General features: G+C 33.2%; 1 protein-coding gene across 3 annotated transcripts; it reads left to right on the forward strand.

The window, feature by feature from the left end:
• Positions 1–7,865: 7,865 nt before the first annotated feature.
• Positions 7,866–18,108, forward strand: LOC141707074 (switch 2). 3 transcript variants are annotated; one of them, XM_074510046.1, is made up of 9 exons: positions 8,289–8,426; positions 11,163–11,259; positions 12,930–13,036; positions 13,880–14,807; positions 15,076–15,323; positions 16,268–16,394; positions 16,471–16,746; positions 16,823–17,087; positions 17,527–18,108. In XM_074510046.1, coding segments are annotated over exons 3-9 (2,157 nt in total). In that variant the 5' UTR covers positions 8,289–8,426; positions 11,163–11,259; positions 12,930–13,034; the 3' UTR covers positions 17,838–18,108. The 3 variants fall into 3 exon arrangements, with proteins under 3 accessions (XP_074366145.1, XP_074366147.1, XP_074366146.1); XM_074510044.1 differs by lacking the exon at positions 11,163–11,259 and having other exon boundaries at positions 7,866–8,426; XM_074510045.1 differs by lacking the exons at positions 8,289–8,426; positions 11,163–11,259; positions 12,930–13,036 and adding an exon at positions 13,059–13,200.
• The last annotated feature ends 77 nt before the right edge of the window (positions 18,109–18,185 follow it).

The following is an 18,185-nucleotide window of genomic DNA, read 5'->3' on the forward strand; positions in this document are numbered from 1 at the left end:
ACAAACAAATATGACGTATCAGTATTGTTGTACTTTGTTTTTACTAAACATTAACAATATTAAAGTAGTATACAATGTACATTTAATTTTTATATAATAGTTATTATTCAGTTTTAAACTGAATATGGCAATCATATTTAGTGTTATGAATTATTCAGAATGAAACCACATGTATTCTTATACTTGTGTGATATGTTAAAAATGTCAGGTTTATTAGATGATTCTAGGAATCTTCGCGTGGAAGAAGGATTAGCTATGTGATTAAGAATCTTATCTCACGGTACGGGACAAAGAGTAATTTGTGATCGTTTTCAACCTTCTCTTGGTAATGTTCATTGTTGGTTTAAAAGAGTACCGAAAGCATTAAAAACGTTGGGAGTTAAGATTGTTAAACCCGTGGATAGAGATGAAGTGCAACCTGAAATCCGTAATGATCCGCGATGGTATCCATTTTTCAAGGTGTTTTAATCAAATATAATCATTTCAATTATTATTATTATTATTATTATTATTATTATTATCATCATCATCATCATCATCATCATCATCATCATCATCATCATCATCATCATCATCATCATCATCACCATCATCATCATCATCTAATTAATTATTTAATTTTTAATTATGTAGAATTGCATAGAGGCTATTGATGGTACATATGTATCTGCGCGGGCACCTGCATCAAAACAAAAAACTTTTTGTGGTAGAAAAGTTGTATTAGTCACACAAAATGTTATGGCTAATTTGCTCACAGGATATGATGTTCACTTTTGTATACACTGGATGGGAGGGGACAACTAATGATTCTCGCGTATTTTATGATGTTGTTGTTAGGCCGGAAAATAAATTTCCAATTCCAACTGGTGGTAAGTATCTTATTAGATTCTTTTATTATCTTATATTGATTATATATATTGACAATAAATATTTCTATTTTTTGTGTAGATTATTTTTATGTTGTAGACATCGGTTATCCTAATTTAAAAGGTTTTTAGCTCCATTTCGAAGTGAAAGATATCATCGCAGAGATTTTGATACTGGTGGAGGAATAAGAAAAAAGAGGAATTATTCAATTATACACACTCATCTATCTGAAATGTGATTGGACGCGCATTCGGTGTACTTAAAGCTAGATTTCATATTTTAAAAGATATACCAAATTATCCGTTGATGCATCAGATGTTGATTCCATATGCATGTTGTGCATTGCATAAATTTATACGGATGGAGGATCAAGCTGACAGATATTTTACAATTTATGGTCAAGATTATTTAGAATTTCCAGGAGAAATGTCTGTTGTTCAAGAAGATTTTTCATTGGATATGACTAATCACGATGAAATGATTCAAGTTAGAGAATCAATTGCTAATAATTTATGGAACCAATATACAACAAGGCGCCATAGATAATCATTTTCTGTTATTTCTAAATTTGCATTTTACTTATTTGATGATAATAAGTTTCATGTACAAAAGAAGCTTGAATAATTTGGCACCGTAGAGAATCTTTTTTCGCGTGAGTTCTAAGTTTTCGTTTTACTTGTTAAATGAAAACAAGTTTCATGAAGTAAACGAGTTTTAATTTTTTAGTAGTTTTTTATTTTAAAAATAACTGTAATAAAGATTGTACAATTCATATTCTATATATTTTGTTAAGTTTTGATTTTTTATTTTTATATAAAAATTAAATTTTAAGTAGATTTATATATAATATTAAGCATTTATAATAAATAATAAGTAGTTTTAAATAGTAGATTTAAATATAAGATGTTTCACTTTTGTAAAATATTGGTTATGGGAAACATTTTTTCAGTTTCCAAGAACAAAAAACTGTAATATGAAACAAGTTTTTTATTTTTCTTTATTGAAAAACTGCTTTACTTTTGGAACACATTTTCTTTGTTTTCCAAAATTTTCTAAGAAAATAAAAATTCAAGAAAAATAGGTAAAATGAGAAACACAAAACTGGAAAAGTTTTCTACAAGTAAACAACCCATAAATGCTTCTCTCAAATTTACTTCTCAAAACATAATTAATCTATTCTTTTAATCAATTTGCAGCTGACCATATCAAAATAGTATATTTTAAAATTAAGAGTATATATCGAGAAACTTGCCGCAAAATACAGATTAAAGCCTAAACTCATTGAGAAGTAAATAAACTCAAATTTAGAGTAATTAGTATTATAAAAACCTCATGCAAATAAACTCATCTTTATATAAGGAGCGAAGACAAAGCATAGTAAATATCATGTACCAGCACGATCAGGGATAATTGTAGACCAACTCCAAATAAATGCCGGAAATAAGTTGGATTGGGAGTTTTTAAATAGGCAAACTCTGATCCACCCATTATAAATGACCCAATCAAAATCAACTCAATTAACCTATAATTTTGGATATCTCGATTTAGTCAACCCAATTGAGGGTTAAGTTGGGTCGTTCTAACAGGTTGGACGACCTATGAGTAATCCGATGAGAATTTATTTTTTAAGAGACAAAGTTGAGAAAATCAACTCAAAAGTATCGAGCACGAAGAACATTTCTCAAGACAAAGGACAAGTGAACAGGAGATCCATCACCCAATTAAGTGACATAATCTTTAAAAAAAACTTGTTTAAAATGTGCAGCGTCGTTGTCAAATCGAGGCACGAAAAGAAAAATATACGAAAATTTTATGAACAAAAAATATTATGATTGAGCTATGAACTGAACTTTAAGACTGAAATAAGATTAACTGGTTGTCGAAAACAAATTTATTTATGGCTAATCAAATGGACCAATCAACAAAAATAAAATATAAAATATATATATACAGAATAATTTAAAATATTGTTGGACTTACTTTTAAACCTGGACCTTTTAGTTGGGTTTGCTTACTGATTGGGTATGCATTTTTTTGTAAAACTTTGGCCATTTTAAAATACTAAACAATAAATATAATTGAAATTATTGTTAAATTACAATTCCAATAATATATGAAATATGCAGTTTATGTCATGAATCTAAAATCGTATAAAATCATCCTTGCGAAAATCACAATTGAGTAAGACCTTATTTAAAATTTAAATGGACTCAAAATAATTTTTTTCTCATTTTTTTTATAAATTTTGGACTATTTGACAGCGGTTCTCTTAATACAAAATAAATATGATTAACTCACTCTCCCGACCACTCATTTTCTTAAAAATCCTAAAATTTGTTTTTCAGTTTAAGGCAATCATCAGCCTTTTGATTGATGATAAATCTAATTTTTTATTATTTTCTTTCAATCTTATGTTGTTTTCTAATTTATCTTTCTCGTAGCCGAGGGTTTAGTTGTTTTGTTTTAGTTCCAGTATCCGGGATCACAAATATGCAGTATTACATTATTTAATGATTAGATTGTATGAAATAGCAGTTATCAGTGGTCGTTCGAGTACGTGCTTACAAATCAGGTATATATGTTGCTCACGAGTCTCGACTACAATAGATTGTTGGAGAGTCTGTGCAAAATATTTTTGCGATATGAGCGAAGGATGTGCTAAGATTGAAACCTGACAAACGATCGTAATTTGTACAATTTTTTTTGATTTGATATGTTTAATTACATTTATAAATGTCAATAATTCTTTGTTAATAAATTAGTTACCATCGAGTAAAAAGAAGGTTTATTATAGACGCTTGAACCAATAAAAATTCTATCCAACTTCTTTTTTTTGAATCAGTATTTTTAAAATTTATTATTTTTTTAAACTTCCATAATATTAAATCTGAATGGTTTTCAACCTTAATACAATATTTTGAAAAATTCAAATATAATGATTAAAATGTATGATTCCAATCAAGGACGAGACGACGTAGGGAACCGAGGTGGTCATGTTGTCATAATAATGAATAATTGATTATATAATTCTAGAGATGCACAAAAAACCCGGGCCCGAAAATCTGGCCCGGCCCGATCCGGTCAAAACCCGGTCAAGCCCGACCCGGTCAAAACCCAGCCCGGTCTCGGCCTGGGCTTTGGGCCTCGACGGGCCCTATATTTTTAGGCAAAGCCCGGCTCGGCCCGGTTAAAAGCCCAGGCTTCGGCCCGACCCGACCCGATTAAAAGCCCGAAAAAGCCAGGTTATAATCTGATTATTCTAATATATTTTCTTATATATTTATAAATTCACAATTATCATAAATATAAATAATACTTTAAACACATATATATTTACATATTTGTGATTAATAATATTATTTATATACTTCGTTGCATAAATAATGAAAGAAGATATAATAAATACACTATATATATTTGGATATCATAGTTATCATAACAATGATAAAACATATTATTCTATAGACATGTTTATTTTTTTCCGAACTTACATGTTTTCAACGAAGTAATGTTTTCATAAAATATTCCATATAAACTAATACATTTTTACGATGATTTAGTTGCTAATATATGTATTCTTCGGAATCTCTAATAATACTCGATCCGATTTAAATTAGAAAAAAACTCGGTTCGATCCGATCCGGCCCGAAAAAAAGCCCGGTTAGGCCCGCCTCGAGGGCCCAAACGGGCTCTGATATTTTCGGAAAGCCCGGCCCGGCCCGGCCCGGTCAAAGTCAAAGCCCGAAAAATCAGGCTCGGTCAAAGCCCGGGCTTTTTAAGCCCTGGTCAAAGTCCGGCACGGTGGGCCTTTTGTGCATCTCTATATAATTCTAAAAAAATATTATATTTTATCTATATATTTTTATAAACATAAAATTTGCGCCCTAATAAAAATACGTGGCCGCCCCAAAAAGTATTTGGCCATATAAAATAAAAGTTTAATATATTATAATTCTCTTATTAATTTATTATATCAAATTCAAAAATGAATAAATTAAAATATGTATATATACAACTATGTAACTTTTAAAAATTAGATTGTGGAATGTGCAATGTTTTAAAGATAAACGTCAATGTGTTTCTTTTAAAAAAATAAAAGTTTTCGGATCTTCTCATCCCATAAACCCATATCTCACTTCTTCATTTTGTATAATACAGTAGCTAGTACTATCTTGTATTGTATTATCTGTATTTTAATTAATATTGACCCACTAAGATCAAATTTTATTATTGAGATAATATTTTTACTTGTACTTATACAACTTATTCCTTTCTTAACAAGCAAAATATATAGTTTTTGAGTGATTGCCTACTACTATTTTAAATAAAACTTAATTATATGTGTATTATTACTGATTAAAGACTATGGCATAAAATTATTGTGATATTTTTTTTTTATTATTGCATGCTTATTTATATTGAAAGGAAAATTGTGAAAAAATTTGGTACTGACTCAATTATTATTGATAAATCTCATAACTTGAAGAACGTAGAGCTCTAATATAATTTTGAGGTTTTTTCAAAAATATGATTTTTAATTTTTGTAAAAATACGATTTTTTTTTAAATTTTAATTTACAAAAATTAGATTTTTCAATATTTTTATTGGCAAAACTACGAATTTTAAACCCGCTGCAACTAGATGAAACCTCAAATGAAACCCGATGCAACCTTAGTTGTAAAAAAAAAAAATTCAGTACTTTTTCTGAAAAGTTGCATATGTGGTTGATTTTGGTTACAAAACGTATTTTTGCAAAAAAAATAATTCACAAAATGATAAAATTGCAAACAAATATTTAAAAATAGTATTTTTGATAATTTCCGGTGTTATAGATATTGGCCGATTATCGGCCAGATCCATGCTTTTCATATTATTAGGGTGAATCGCTACAGAAAACGATTTTACAATATCGGGTCAAAAATCAGATCCAAATCAAATCAAATACAACTGTCAAGCGGGATAAAAAATCACGAAATCTTTAATCGTAAAGTTATAATACTTCACCGAAAAAAGATGAATATATGACATGAGAGATTGAGGTAGAGAGGCAAAGATGTAGAGAGAGGCAGGATAAACGAGGTTTTGAGTGATGGGTAAATTGGGTATGCATTTGTGTGAAAGGAGGATGAAAGTGATATATGGGGGTTGAGTTTTAAACAGTTTGGATAATTTTTCTTCATTTTTATTACAAAGTGACTACGAAAATTGGTAGGAATAGATTATATTATACTAGTATAAATTTGTAAGAAGGTTATAAATTTTAAATAATTATTGTACAAAAAATAACAATCTAATTAATATATACCAAACCAAACCAAACATACCCAGTATATCCCGATTTTGCAGGGTTTGGGGAGGGTAAAATGTACGCAGACTTCCCCTCATTCATAAGAATGAAGAGGTTGTTTCCCGAAAGACTCTCGACTTGTGTGTGTATGTGCACAATATATAAAAAGTGTAAAAATTTTAACTAAAAGAATAAAATTTGATGACATAATTTAAAAAATTAGGTCTAGACAAACCTGAGCCTATGGCATTATTCACATAGGGCTTACCTGGACATAACCATCATTGAGAAGAAAATAACTGTTTTGAAGATTGAAAAATGAACTTGAAAATCCACTAAAACGATCTCGTTTTCCAAAATGGCTTCAACAAGCATTAAGCAAATTAACATCTCTCCAGAAATGAGAAAAACCGTGGAAGGATAATAAATCAAGAATCTCAAGTACTTCAAAACGTATTCAATTTGAAGTAATGGATCCAAAATATTATAACAATAACCCATTAAAGAGTCGATTATATTGACCGCCCTAATCCTTGCAAAAAACAAGGGTAGTGATCATCTTCGAAGATTAAGATCCAAACATGGAGGATTTTCTTGAATTCTAATTTGATAGTTAAATCAAACTTTCATAACTTGATATATGAATCTATACTATATTATAATAGCCGGAATAAAGATAATTTGGTTCAACGGTTTGGTTCAACGATAATTCCCTAATTTTGATTATTACAAAAATAGATAAGTAGTGTTATATATCTAATAAACTACTAAATTATTAAACTACTACTAAATATAATATACTTATCCTACTAAACTACGAATAGAACTTATCATATTATTAAAAGATATAAATATTTTTATTAAAAGATAAGTATACTATATTTATATCTTTTAATAATATGATAAGTTGTATTCGTAATTTAGTAGGATAAGTATACTATATTTAGTAGTAGTTTAATAATTTAGTAGTTTATTAGATATATAACACTATTTATCTATTTTTGTAATAATCAAAATTAGGGAATTATCGTTGAACCAAATTATCTCTATTCCGGCTATTATAGTATAGTATAGATATATTTAGGAAAAATAATATTAAAATACTGTATACTCGATTTTATTTCAATTTAATATTTTGATAAATTTCAAATTTATGATAAATGGTAAATTGTGTGTTCCACCGATTTAGTCTGATTTTTAATTTCTACAACCACGATAATCTCTCTATAATTTTTTTTATTAATATTTATTTATTTTCATTAAATATTTTTCTATCTTGATGAAATTTGTTTATTCCTTTATTCATTCGGTTTTTCTGCTGTGTGCCCATGAACACACACTAAGCACAAACTTTTATAATTTTAGCTTGTTTTGATTGATCAATACTTTTTAATAATGGTGGACCCCCATTTACAACAAATTATAATTTTAGTTTGTTTCAATTGATCAATACTTTTTAATAATGGTGGACCCTCCATTTACAATAAATAAACCAATCAAAATACTTCCAATTTTATACATTTTAGTGTTTAGCATGTACTCATGACACACATTAAACAAACCCACTCATTTGTTTGCTTTGTTCATGATTCCAAAAAGAACGATCTTCTACCGGAACTTTAAAATTTATTGAGTCCCCCGTCTAACCTAAATCAGACCGAACTTGGTCAATACCGTTTAAGATCAAATCAAGCAATTTTTTCGAATTTGAATATTTTTTGCATCTCCCTCAAATGTCGATTAAATAATTTTCTAAGCGATCCCCGGAGGCCAGTTGCAGAAACAAAAAAAAAACATCGAGATTCATCATGATTTGACACATCTCACAACTCAACGTCTCTCCTACACTTTCCTTAAAAAAAACAAAACTCTGTCCTCGGTTCTGAAACCCAAACTCAAACTCCCCTGTTTCTTGAACTCTCCAATGTCTTTAAAAACCTGGAAAGAAACACTCAAACCCTGCACGACCACCACAACAACCAATCTTACATCAACTTCATCTTCTATTACATCCTCAATTTCTCACAAATTTGATCCAGACATAAACCCTAGAATACCCTCCAAAGCTTCTTCTCTTTATAGGAAAATCTTGCGCCTTCGAGACCCATCAGACTTTTTGCCCCAATTTGACCAAGAAACTCAAACCCATGATATTGAAGATGAAAAAGAACCAGATGGGTCTTTGTTGGCCGGGTCAAAATCGGATCTTTTGCACTTTGATCATACGGGTCCTTATGAGCCACTTGTTCTTAATGAGTCTCCACTTGTTCAGGTTCCTTTTTTTTATTTATCCTTTTTATAATTTTGAATTGGGATTATTACATGTCTTTACTGTTATTATTACTTTGTTGCTGCAAATAATTACTCGAAAAGTAGAGCCAATTTGCATGTTGCATCTCTGAGGCATAAGGGATTTGTACTTATGTAAGTTTGAAATGCATTGCTGTTATGACCTACATTATTGATTGTAACGATCTTGGTTTTGTTTTGGGGGTTTTGTAAAATTAAACTAAGAACACAGGGAAGAAAATGCAGGAAAAGAAAACATAAAATAAACATTCAATTCATTTCATTCATAGTTATGAAAAATGACCTGATACCCTATATATAACACAGCAAACGGATGACTAGTTTTGGGCCTAATACATACTCTTTACCCGACTCTATGTCCAGGCCCAGTACCAAACTCGGACCCGAATATCATAAGGCCTGTCTGTGACATACGCCCCCTCTTCAAAACATCCTTGTCCTCAAGGATGGAACAATGAGCATTCTCTAATTTCTCCACAACTTTGATAGATGAAACATTCAAATTCTTTGTTTGCTTGTACCTCTTCAGTTCCTGCATGCAAGCCTCATCACTGAAAATGCAAGTCAACATAAACGCTTGGGCCTTTTCTCTCTTCTGTTCTCCCCTAAAGGTGAAGTTGTATTCGATCCAATTGGCAGGCTTCTTATAGCAGTTTGAGGTCTTGGCATAAGTACCTAACTTGTGTTTTACATTACCATCTTCCTGCCTTGTTTTCTTCATCGTTTTATCACTCTTAGTCAGAGCCTGTTCTTCTGCTGTCTCATTTGCATTAGTTTCAGCTTGATACTTGAACTCAGCAAGGAAGTAATGCTTAAACTTGTTATCATCATGACTAAGAAATGCAATCATATGTGCATTTAAGGTGTCTACAAACTGATCCTTTCCATTAATATTCTTAGACTGGCATTTGATGTTTACCGATAAATGAGAAGTAGAGGTGGAAAGGTTGATATCTATTGGCAATTTTTCTCCATTTCTTATAAATAAAGAAAGTAGTTGATTAAGTGTAATCACAAGAATCGTTGAGGTACACGTAATGAATTTGCAGAATGGCAGATTGTTGATATCTTCAATAGCTCTCTCTGTTAAACTACAATGAAGAGAATCAACTAGTCAATAACAAAAACATCTCTGCTTCCCAAATTTCTGAACTGACAAACCTTCTGCATACCGAGTTCTGGGGAGTATAAAGAGGCCTTGCTGTTTCCTGCAATTCTTTACTAAACTGTTGGGAATTCAAGAAGTATGCATGAAGCCATCTTTTGGTAGCTACGGGGAGAAACAGTGACTGGGACCAATATTTTGTAGAAAGAGTATCAAGAATATTTTTTAGACTTTTAGCCAACCTAGCGAAACCTCTTACTCTCTGACTTGAACTTAAAAAGGCCTCATCTGTAGCTTCTTGCAAAACCTGTAGATTAGCCTTTTTTAGCATATGAATCTCTATGGCTAGCATTAACATACTCATAACTAGCTCATGTTTAGAAACAGAAAATTTTAAATTCCAAATCATCCTATGAGTCAGACAAGTGTCACTACTTTCTTCACAATCTTCTAATTGACCTGAGATTCTTTTTGTAACATCCACCATAGCAATGAGAGTGTTATCGCCCCACCTTCGTTTGACCAATTCTGCATGATGTGGGCATGTCAAATAAATATTTACATTAGTCTGAAAAGGATAAAACCCATTTGTAAATTCTGAGAGTCCGTTCCTTGTTGCAGAGACAAAATATGGAGGCTGAATGTCATGTTTTATAGCACGGGCACCGCATGATGCAAACATGTCAACACCTAATAATTCCACCACAAGATTATTAGCAAAATCAAGCATCCAAGCTCTTTTCGCTCCTACTTCAGTCGCCATATGCAGCCCATCCCATTGATTTCCATTTTTTCAAAATATATCTCTTTCTTATTGACACCATTTCCCATCATTCCATGCACCATCCATATAAAAGCTTGACGCAATTTTAGTTCAGCAATCTGAGAGTTACTAGGCCTCTTAGTTCCAGCATAGTGAACTTTATACATGTTCTTATATCTCCTTTTGTGATAGTCTTTACCGTACTCATTGTCATGAAGCCTACAAAACATTAACCCACAATCACCCTTCAAACATAGAGAATCATCTCCATCATCAACTAAACTCCTGAAGACAACCAACTCCTTATTGCGCTCGTCCTCGTGAAGTTCATAACATATCATCTCATCATCTCTATTAGCAGACGAATACCACATCTAACATCAAATAATCTCCTGGCCACAATTAACTTCTTGCAGATATAATACATTTTAATAAGAATATCAGTCATATTCCTTGGAAAAAGCGCATAGATCCACCTTTTAATTATTTGCCCCCGGTAAGTAGCAAGATCATGTTCAACATTGCAAACCTTCTCATACAAATGCATCAAGTAATTCCAAACAACAAGATCTCTTCTATGCACTTAACGACACACTATCGATCCTCTTGTATTGCCAGATTTAAACAGCAACCCAAACAAAAGTGTCACACGAGCAACTCTATCTTTAACAGACCATTCTTCAACTACTTGAGTGGCATTTACTTTATTCTTCAAAGCATTGTACAATTTTCTATTACTCTTTCCATATTCATTTTCATGGTACTTATACACCTTAATCCTATCATACTTGACAAGTTGTGTAGAATCTAATTTCATAGCCTTCTCACAGAACACGGCAGTCAAGGCAAAAGAAGATAACATCGAAGCTTCAACAATTTTTACTCTCCCAGAACTATCATCAAACATCTTAGGGGCGGACTTTGCAGGTTGTGACAATTGTAAATTGTTTGAATCCTTACTGTTATCACTTAATGTTTTACCAACTATACTCGAATTATTAAGGTCATCCACAACTGAAACAAGAGGGGGGGGGTATTAGAAAATTGGTTTACCAGATCTGAGGACATCATCATTGATTGCAGACTCTCTTCATTAGTATTCTCCCTAACTGTCTTTGACATATCAGCAAGGTGCTTCCATATCTTCTCAAGCATTTCAGTTATTCGATTTAGTTTGTCAGGACCTTTCTCACTTGCTTCAACTTCCACAAATTTCTGACGCTGAATATTCCTTCGCAAGTTTCAGCACTTATCTCAAACTCGTCTTCCGGAACAAGGTCACAGCAATTTACCAATGTATTGTTCTTCTCCATTAGCATGTGGATTTGACCCATTTTGACATCTAATTGAATCAACTTATCATCCAAGTGGTGTAAATAATCCTTTGTAACATCAGTAATCAACATCGGATTTGGAGAAACGTATGATGTGTCAGTAGTGCTATAAAATTGATGTGGTGGTGGTGGTTGAACAGGGTGAAAAAGATACAAAGGTGTTGTATACTGATTTGGGTGATGATACTCGGGAAACACAGATGGGGTTGGGAGACCAACACTAAAAAAATTAGTGTTTGCCGTTGGAGATGGGTATCTGAGGAACATTGGCTCTGATACCATGTGTAACGATCTTGGTTTTGTTTTGGGGGTTTTGTAAAATTAAACTAAGAACACAGGGAAGAAAATGCAGGAAAAGAAAACATAAAATAAACATTCAATTCATTTCATTCATAGTTATGAAAAATGACCTGATACCCTATATATAACACAGCAAACAGATGACTAGTTTTGGGCCTAATACATACTCTTTACCCGACTCTATGTCCAGGCCCAGTACCAAACTCGGACCCGAATATCATAAGGCCTGTCTGTGACATTGGGAGGGGTTTTAGGGCTAGTTTTGGTATAAAGCTAGAAGGTCGAGGCCTTGACAGCAGTGACAATTTTGTAGATGATTAGTACTTTGATCTTTCTGACATTTTTGTTAATAAGATAAAAAGGAGTTATGATTATATAATGCAGACTAAGTGATTAACTTCATGTTTATATACCTAGTCAATGGGTTAGGAACAATGAAGCTCCTGAGGGACGATTCCTCCGTTACCATTAAGTAGAACTTAATAAGCTCAAGTTCTCAACACACACATATATAAATTTGTAATTATAGTCTTATATACGGGTTTGTGTGTGGGGAATACATCTGGCGAGAATGAAGTTCACTGCCTTTATGCTGACCAATTTTCTTGATTTTGATTTCCTAAGGCAAATGTAGTGTCTATAATATATTAATATGTATGGAGAGTGGAAACTGGAAACAATGCACATTGCATGCTTTGTATATGAATTCTGATCTGAAGTGGTATAAGCATTCTGTCACGTAAGTGGCTTAATATTCCAGTGACTAAAATTTGAAGTATTGAACCTTGTAGTTATTTGCAATTATTGTTGTTCTTGTTGCTGCTACCCGTTGTTGTCATCCTTAATAATATTAGCGTTTTTTTATTGTTTTCAATATGTAGCAGTAAAGATGTTTAGATATGTAAAAGTAAAACTGATTTTACAATCCTGACAAGTTATAGGTTTATGATCTAAATATTGCAGGTCCCTGCTTCTATTAATTGCAGGCTTCTGGAACACCAGAGAGTAGGTGTGAAATTTTTGTATAACTTGTACAAAAACAACCATGGAGGTGTTCTTGGAGATGACATGTGAGTAATACTTCCTAAATCCATTGTATGATCGATACATTTCTCGTGCTTTGATGGAGAGAGTTTTTCCTTCCCTCTTGCTCCAGATGCCACAGGATAGTTTGTTGTGGAATGGGATCCTCTAATGCTACCATCTTCTCCCATGTTTTGAGAATAATAGATGTGTATGTTTGGCATCAAATTCTTTTGGATTCTGCATGTTCTTGCTCTTGATTGCTTTTTAGTTGCACGTCTCACCTCGTGTTGAAGTATAATGATATGTGGCATTGGCTACTTCATTATTGGGGGGCTACACATGTATAGAATAAATAAGACCGTGTTTTCATATTTTTAGATGAGTGACAGCTTGTTTAAATGGTAATTACATAGTTTTTTCATTTTGTGTATATAGTGTAAAGTATAATGAGATGTACTAGCTACTGAAGTAGTCAAATTTAGGACTTTGGTTTACAACTTGCTCCTAGATACTCCGTATTTAGAATTTGTAGGATTAGGTGCAGGACATATTAAAGCCACTCATAATCCACTTTTCTTGTCTTGCTTATCCGAAATATATTCATGGCACTTTTAATATGTTATGGAATGTGATTATGGCGTGGCTAAATATATTTAAGTCAGTGGGATAGGGTCGGAAACATGTTGTAGAAGTTACTATATTTATTTTGTTTTTTCTATTTTCCGTTGTGGAATCGGGAGTCCATGGTAATTGAATTTTTCTATTTGCTTTCCCCAACTTGTGTTTACTTTTGTTTGTGTGCCCATATGTGCACTATGGGGTATTAATCACACTGCTATCATCTTTATAGCAAACCAAAAACAAATAATGGTGTTGTGTTCGAACAGGGGATTAGGAAAGACTATACAAACAATAGCATTTCTGGCAGCCGTCTTTGTAAATGATGCTAGTTCTGGCTACTCAAGATCATTAAATGGAGGGCAGGCAGACAAGGAGCGACCAGTACTAATAATTTGCCCTTCATCTGTCATACAAAACTGGGAGAATGAATTTTCAAAGTGGTCAAGCTTTGATGTTTCTATCTATCATGGTGCTAACCGTGATTTAATCATGGAGAGATTAGAAGCACACAGGGTTGAGATACTTATTACAAGTTTTGACACCTTCAGGATTCATGGCAACGTTTTGTCAGGGATCCCATGGGAGATTGTGATTGTTGACGAGGCACATCGACTCAAAAATGAAAAATCTAAACTCTATGAAGCATGTTTAGCCATTAAAACAAGAAAACGTTATGGTCTTACAGGAACTATAATGCAGAACAAACTTATGGAACTCTTTAATCTACTTGACTGGGTAGTACCTGAATGCTTAGGAACACGTGAACATTTTCGAGAGTTCTATGTTGATCCCCTCAAGCATGGGCAGAGGTCTAGTGCTCCTGAGAGATTTGTGAGGATTGCTGATGCACGAAAACAACATCTAGTAGCTGTCCTTCGTAAGTATCTATTGAGAAGGACAAAGGAGGAGACTATTGGGCATCTTATGATGGGTAAAGAAGATAACGTTGTATTTTGTGCCATGAGTGAGGTGCAAAAACGTGTTTATCAGAGGATGTTACAAATACCAGAAATCCAGTGCCTTATCAATAAAGACCTCCCATGTAGTTGTGGTAGCCCTCTTAAGCAGGTTGAGTGTTGTAAAAGAACTGTTCCAGATGGTATCATATGGTCTTACCTTCACAGAGACAATCCAGATGGTTGCGACTCGTGCCCCTATTGTGTTGTTCTTCCTTGTCTCGTTAAGCTTCAGCAGGTGCTAAACTGTTGGTTGCATATATTTTTGTTATTGCCTTTTCTTATTTTTTTTTCTTCTATGAACGTTCAAGACTAGAATTGTGATAGCCTAGATTGCTAGCTGGGCTGCTTGCCTGCTTAACTCTATGTTGTTGAAAAAATGTGCTATTCGATTAAAAAAAATGAATTCTTCCTGTTGACTGGAAATTATCTTGTTCCTGTTAAATAACTTTATGTTCACCACTTTTGCATTTATATTTTTTTTAAGTGTTGTGATTTATTGACAGATAAGCAATCACTTGGAGCTTATTAAACCCAATCCTAGAGATGATCCTGAAAAACAAAAGAAAGATGCAGAGTTTGCCTCTATGGTTTTTGGCCCTGATCTTGATGTAGTGGGAGGGAACACCCAAAATGAGAGTTTTATGGGTTTGAGTGAAGTAAAACATTGCGGGAAGATGAGAGCGTTGGAAAAGTTGATGTTCTCTTGGATATCACAGGGTGATAAAATTCTTCTGTTCAGTTACTCTGTCAGGTAATGTATCAACATGTTGCTCTTACCCCCCCCCCCCTATTATGATAATGCTTGGTTGCTGTGCTGTTTCCAATAAAATAGATTAAAATAATAATAATAATAATAATAATAATAATAATAATATGAATTAGTAGTCTTTATCTCTTTTTCAACTTTGAAGTATAAAGTAAAAATTCATAAAAAAATTATGTTTCTCTCAGAATCTACTTTTCACTCTACTTGCAAGATGCATGCCACCTCCCTCTGTCATTCACATAGAAAAATTAATGACAGAAAAATTCAAAAAATGTATTACTTATTATCTGGAAAGCATATAATAGTTATTATTTAAAATAAATATTAGTGACCCGAGACTTTGGTAAGTTTAAAGGTTCTTTTGTAGATATCATTTTGTCTATTTTTGTTAAATACTTACGTGAGACTCGGGTTCTCTTAATTCTTTAAGCAAAAGAGAGCTTTTGGTTTGGAAACTGCATCTTCTCCGATCCAGCAAATTGTTGCAAGGAGCTGTGTTCAAAAAGTGGTGATGAGTGTGTTGTACTTGTCGACGTGTCCAATCACTCATTTAAATAGAGAAGTGAAAACTAGATAATTTCTTGGAATATTCCTATTACTCTCTCCTCAGCCCCATAGGTCTGAAATGTGGGCCCATCTGTACTGGGATGCAGAGTGTTAAATTGGAAATACACTGTATGAATGACTACTTACTGATTACAAAATTTAGTACTTAGTGTTTAGCCCACGGGAGTTTCGACAGGTTTATCTCAGATTTGTCAAGGATGAAAGAAGTTGAATAGGCTGCTTGTTTTACTACGCATACTCAACACTTTAGTCTACTTAAAATAGATATTGGATAACTACAAACATTCTTCTTGCCATTATTTCTCAATCCACATATAAATATGCATACATTTATTCTGGTCCTAATCAGTCACTTACTGCAGAATGCTTGACATTCTTGAAAAGCTTCTCATACGCAAAGGTTACAGCTTTTCAAGACTTGACGGTTCCACACCCACTGGCTTGCGCCAATCTCTTGTTGATGACTTCAACTCAAGTCCAAGTAAAAAGGTAAACTTGCAATATATACGGGTGATATTGTTTTACACTTAAGATTTGCTAAGATGTTAGTAACTTGCCATTTCAGGTATTTCTTATATCCACCCGTGCTGGTGGGCTTGGATTGAATCTTGTCAGTGCAAATCGAGTGGTCATATTTGATCCAAATTGGAATCCTGCCCAGGACTTGCAAGCCCAGGACAGATCATTTCGTTTTGGACAGAAGAGACATGTTATTGTTTTCCGCCTTCTTTCAGCTGGTTCACTTGAAGAACTTGTTTATTCTCGGCAAGTGTATAAACAGCAGTTGTCAAATATTGCTGTTTCTGGGAAAATGGAAAAGAGATATTTTGAAGGTGTCCAGGTAAGGAATAAATTCACTTGGTTTACATTTTTTCTTGGATAAAATGAGATCCATTCACACTGTTGCTTCTTTGCAGGACAGCAAGAATTTTCAGGGTGAACTTTTTGGAATCTGCAATTTATTCCGTGACCTGTCAGACAAGCTGTTTACCAGTGAGATCATTGAACTGCACGAAAAACAGGGACGCCAAGAAGAACATCATAAATCAAAACAGGATACAAATGATCTTTTAACATGTTTTCTTCCTTGTCTAGAGACCGGTGAGACATCTTTATCAGTAACCAGTAACCCTACTGACCTGGATAAGGATAAATCGCCAAAGCTTGTGTCTGATGACCTTGGTAAGTTGGTGCACCCTTTTATTCTTATATTATATATACCTTCTCTTGAAGATATTGTATATACGTTCCTTTGACTATATTATTACCTTCTGTTAACCATATTACTATACATACCTTCCATTTCTCTATACATGTACCTTCGCAGATGCAAATGTGTTCTAAATATGGGCCTGTTTGGTGGGGGTAAATTTTTGGTTTTATTAACAGGGTATGGAGTGATTTTTTCTCATTGTTAGTTAACCTTCATACATTTGATTAAGAAGTCTTTAGTAAACGGCTAAGGTGGTGATATATGATAGTCATGTGAACTGATGCAACTGGTTAGCTAATATAGAAACACGGAACCTTTGAAACTGTTAATAAGGATTAAGATAAAATATGAAAATTATGGTTAAAAAATTTTAATGTGCTCATTCAGATTCCACACTTATGAAATCAGGTATTGTTTATGCTCATCGCAATGAGCACATTGTCAACTATGGACTTTGCGAACAAGACAAGGAAGAACCTAGGGTTGCACAAGATGACCAACTAAGAGAGTCTTACATCCCCTGCAGTTGGAAACAGAAACAAGATAAAGCTAGTAAAAAAGTAAACACGCCTGTCAAAATGCGGAAAAAGAGCCAGTATAGCCTCCTTGCTAAGTTTATGGGTATGAAAGAAGTTGAATTTAGCAAGTGGCTGCTATCTGCTGATCCTGCAGAAAGGGAGAGAGTGCTCCGCGACTACAAGCAACAAAGGAACAAATAATACATGAGGATTGACAGGTCTCCTCCAACATTGTGTATATAGATCAACTGTTAATAATAGATAGTAATCTATAGTGTGTTGGTAGATAAAGGTGTAAATATTTTTTAGTGTATTTTTTAGTGTATGGGAAAATGTCTGTAATCAGTCTTCTCTCAAGTTGCAATGATAATGTTAACTCCTTTCAGCAACTTCTCTTGTAAGGATTGTAATGCATGCTGCATTTAACACATTCTGTGTGTTGTACTTGATATTTTGAAAACGTCTTCAGATACTTCAATTAGTCGAGAAGAGCAAGTAACATGCCTATAATATTTGTGATATAAAGCATGCCTGTGCCATGCACTGGCT

Source organism: Apium graveolens, chromosome 2 (assembly GCF_009905375.1).
Source record: "Apium graveolens cultivar Ventura chromosome 2, ASM990537v1, whole genome shotgun sequence".
NCBI lineage: Eukaryota > Viridiplantae > Streptophyta > Magnoliopsida > Apiales > Apiaceae > Apium > Apium graveolens.

Excerpts from the sequence above, each read along its gene's own strand:
- LOC141707074 (XM_074510044.1), top strand. The coding sequence starts at position 8,079 with ATGTCTTTAAAAACCTGGAAAGAAACACTCAAACCCTGCACGACCACC. Across the intron at positions 13,037-13,879 it reads GGTGTTCTTGGAGATGACAT|GGGATTAGGAAAGACTATAC; the intron begins GTGAGTAATACT and ends GTGTTCGAACAG. Across the intron at positions 16,395-16,470 it reads ACTCAAGTCCAAGTAAAAAG|GTATTTCTTATATCCACCCG; the intron begins GTAAACTTGCAA and ends TTGCCATTTCAG.